This window comes from Sander vitreus, chromosome 10 (assembly GCF_031162955.1).
Source record: "Sander vitreus isolate 19-12246 chromosome 10, sanVit1, whole genome shotgun sequence".
In the NCBI taxonomy this organism is placed as follows: Eukaryota; Metazoa; Chordata; class Actinopteri; order Perciformes; family Percidae; genus Sander; species Sander vitreus.
The window spans coordinates 450116-452615 of NC_135864.1; the positions used below are offsets into that span (position 1 = coordinate 450116).

Here is a 2500-nt window from a genome sequence, read left to right on the forward strand (position 1 = left end):
AGACGGCGTGCTGACAGAGGCAGCGTGCTGACAGAGACAGACGGCGTGCTGACAGAGACAGACAGACGGCGTGCTGACAGAGACAGACAGACGGCGTGCTGACAGACAGACGGCGTGCTGACAGAGACAGACAGACGGCGTGCTGACAGAGGCAGCGTGCTGACAGAGACAGACGGCGTGCTGACAGAGGCAGACAGACGGCGTGCTGACAGAGGCAGACAGACGGCGTGCTGACAGAGGCAGACAGACGGCGTGCTGACAGAGGCAGACAGACGGCGTGCTGACCTTCTCCAGGTTGACGTCGGCGTCTGTGATCTGCTGGATGTCGTGTTCGGACAGCGAAGCGTTTCTCAGCAGGAACGCCGTCAGAGTCTCGCCGTCCCGCAGGAAGTGCTTCAACTTGAACCCTGAAGAACAGGAAGAAGATTAGTTAGCAGATAGTCAGAAGTTAGCCTTCTTCATTTTCAGGATTTCCCAACAGGGTTAGGGCAGTTAATGCAATGGCTGGCGTTAGCTAATCGACGCTAACCATTAGCTAACGTCAGCTAGCCTGAGCTCGCTAGCGTCAGCTAGCGAGCTCAGGCTAGCTGACGTTAGCTAATGGTTAGCTAAAGGAGGTGATGGCTTGTTAGCATCTAAATGGCGCCATAGGAGCTAGGCGTTGCGAGGAGAAGCTGGCCCCCTGGGGTACGGGTAGGACGGCGTCCTCTGGCGGCGTGCTGCGTGTTACGGAGCTGACTTAAAGGGCCAGTGTCACAAAAACAACCGTTTAAAAAACGTTAAAATGCAAATGAATGGCATGAAGAAACCCGTCCTGGGTGTGTGAACGCCTTCAGGGTTGGACAGTCTTCACGCCGTCACACGTCTGCAGGGTAAACGTTCCACTCATCGCCACGACGATATTTAAATGTCAAGTGGACAAAGTCTTTTCTTCTTCTGCAGGTTTAAACAGGCGGCTGTGACGGAAGCAAACTAACTCCCACACAGAGTATGAATCAAACACTGAAAACAGAAAGGTAACAGGAGAGACTAATGGAGGAGAGGAGGTACACACACACACACACACACACACACACTCACAGAGACACAACACACACACACACTCACACACACACACACAGAGACACAACACACACACTCACACATACACACACAAACACACACAACACACACACACACAGAGACACAACACACACACACACACACACACACTCACAGAGACACAACACACACACTCACAGAGACACAACACACACACACACACACACACACACACACACACACACACACACAGAGACACAACACACACACACACACACACACACACACACAGAGACACAACACACACACACACACAGAGACACACACACACACACACACACACACACACACACATACACACACTCACACATACACACACACACACACACACACACACACAGAGACACACACCACACACACACACACACACACACAGAGACACAACACACACACACAGACACACAACACACACACACACACACACACACACACACACACACACACACACAACACACACACAGAGACACAACACACACACACAGAGACACAACACACACACACAGACACAACACACACACACACACACAGAGACACACACACAGACGCACACACACACACAGACACAACACACACACACACACACAGAGACACACACACAGACGCACACACACACACACACACACCCCCCCCAGGTACGTCAGACTAACAGCCTTAGTGACGGGTCAGAGCTCCGAGTGATGTGATTGGTCAAATGAGGACCAGTTTCCAACAGAGACGTCTGCTTCATTTACTAACCTCCACACACACACTTCACTTCCTGTTACAGTCGACTCAAGAGACAGACAGACAGACAGACAGACAGACAGACAGAGAGACAGACAGAGAGACAGACAGAGAGACAGACAGAGAGACAGACAGAGAGACAGACAGAGAGACAGAGAGACAGAACCCTCAACAACTTTCCCTTCTCTTTCTTCAGATGTGAACGTGTGAATCAGGAACAGCTTCCTGATTCACACGTTCACATCTGACACATGTTGATGCTTCTTTAGACTCCGGTTGGTTATGAACTCAGGACGGATGAAGATAGAAAGAGTCACAAATTACTGAAAGAGTCAAAAAAGTGACAAAAATGTTGAAAAGAAAGCATTATTAAAGCCAAGTGTGAGCTCTAGAGATGAATGTGATATGATGAACTTAGTGAAAGTGGGACAAACTGCAGCTGAACAAACTGTTTTCCTGCAGAGCGACCGAACTCGGACGCTCAGCGTGAAGACCGGCGACACGCTGACCCACACCTGCAGAGGTCGAAAATCACGGTCCCCAAACCCACCAGACTCCATGTCAATAATCAGGACTTTTATCATGGTAAAACACACTTAATTCAAAGATGAAAGAAACTAAATCAAACTACCAAAAGCCGTCTTGGTTCATCTTTCCACTGTTCCAACAATCACCA

General features: G+C 49.8%; 1 protein-coding gene across 1 annotated transcript in view; it reads right to left on the reverse strand.

The window, feature by feature from the left end:
• The window catches only part of LOC144524024 (phospholipid-transporting ATPase ABCA1-like), a 69403-nt gene that overhangs the window by 55322 nt on the left and 11581 nt on the right, over window positions 1-2500 (reverse strand). The window contains exon 6 of the mRNA XM_078259984.1: window positions 286-407. Within this exon, the coding sequence (XP_078116110.1) occupies window positions 286-407 (122 nt within the window). The remainder of the gene's footprint in view (window positions 1-285; window positions 408-2500) is intronic.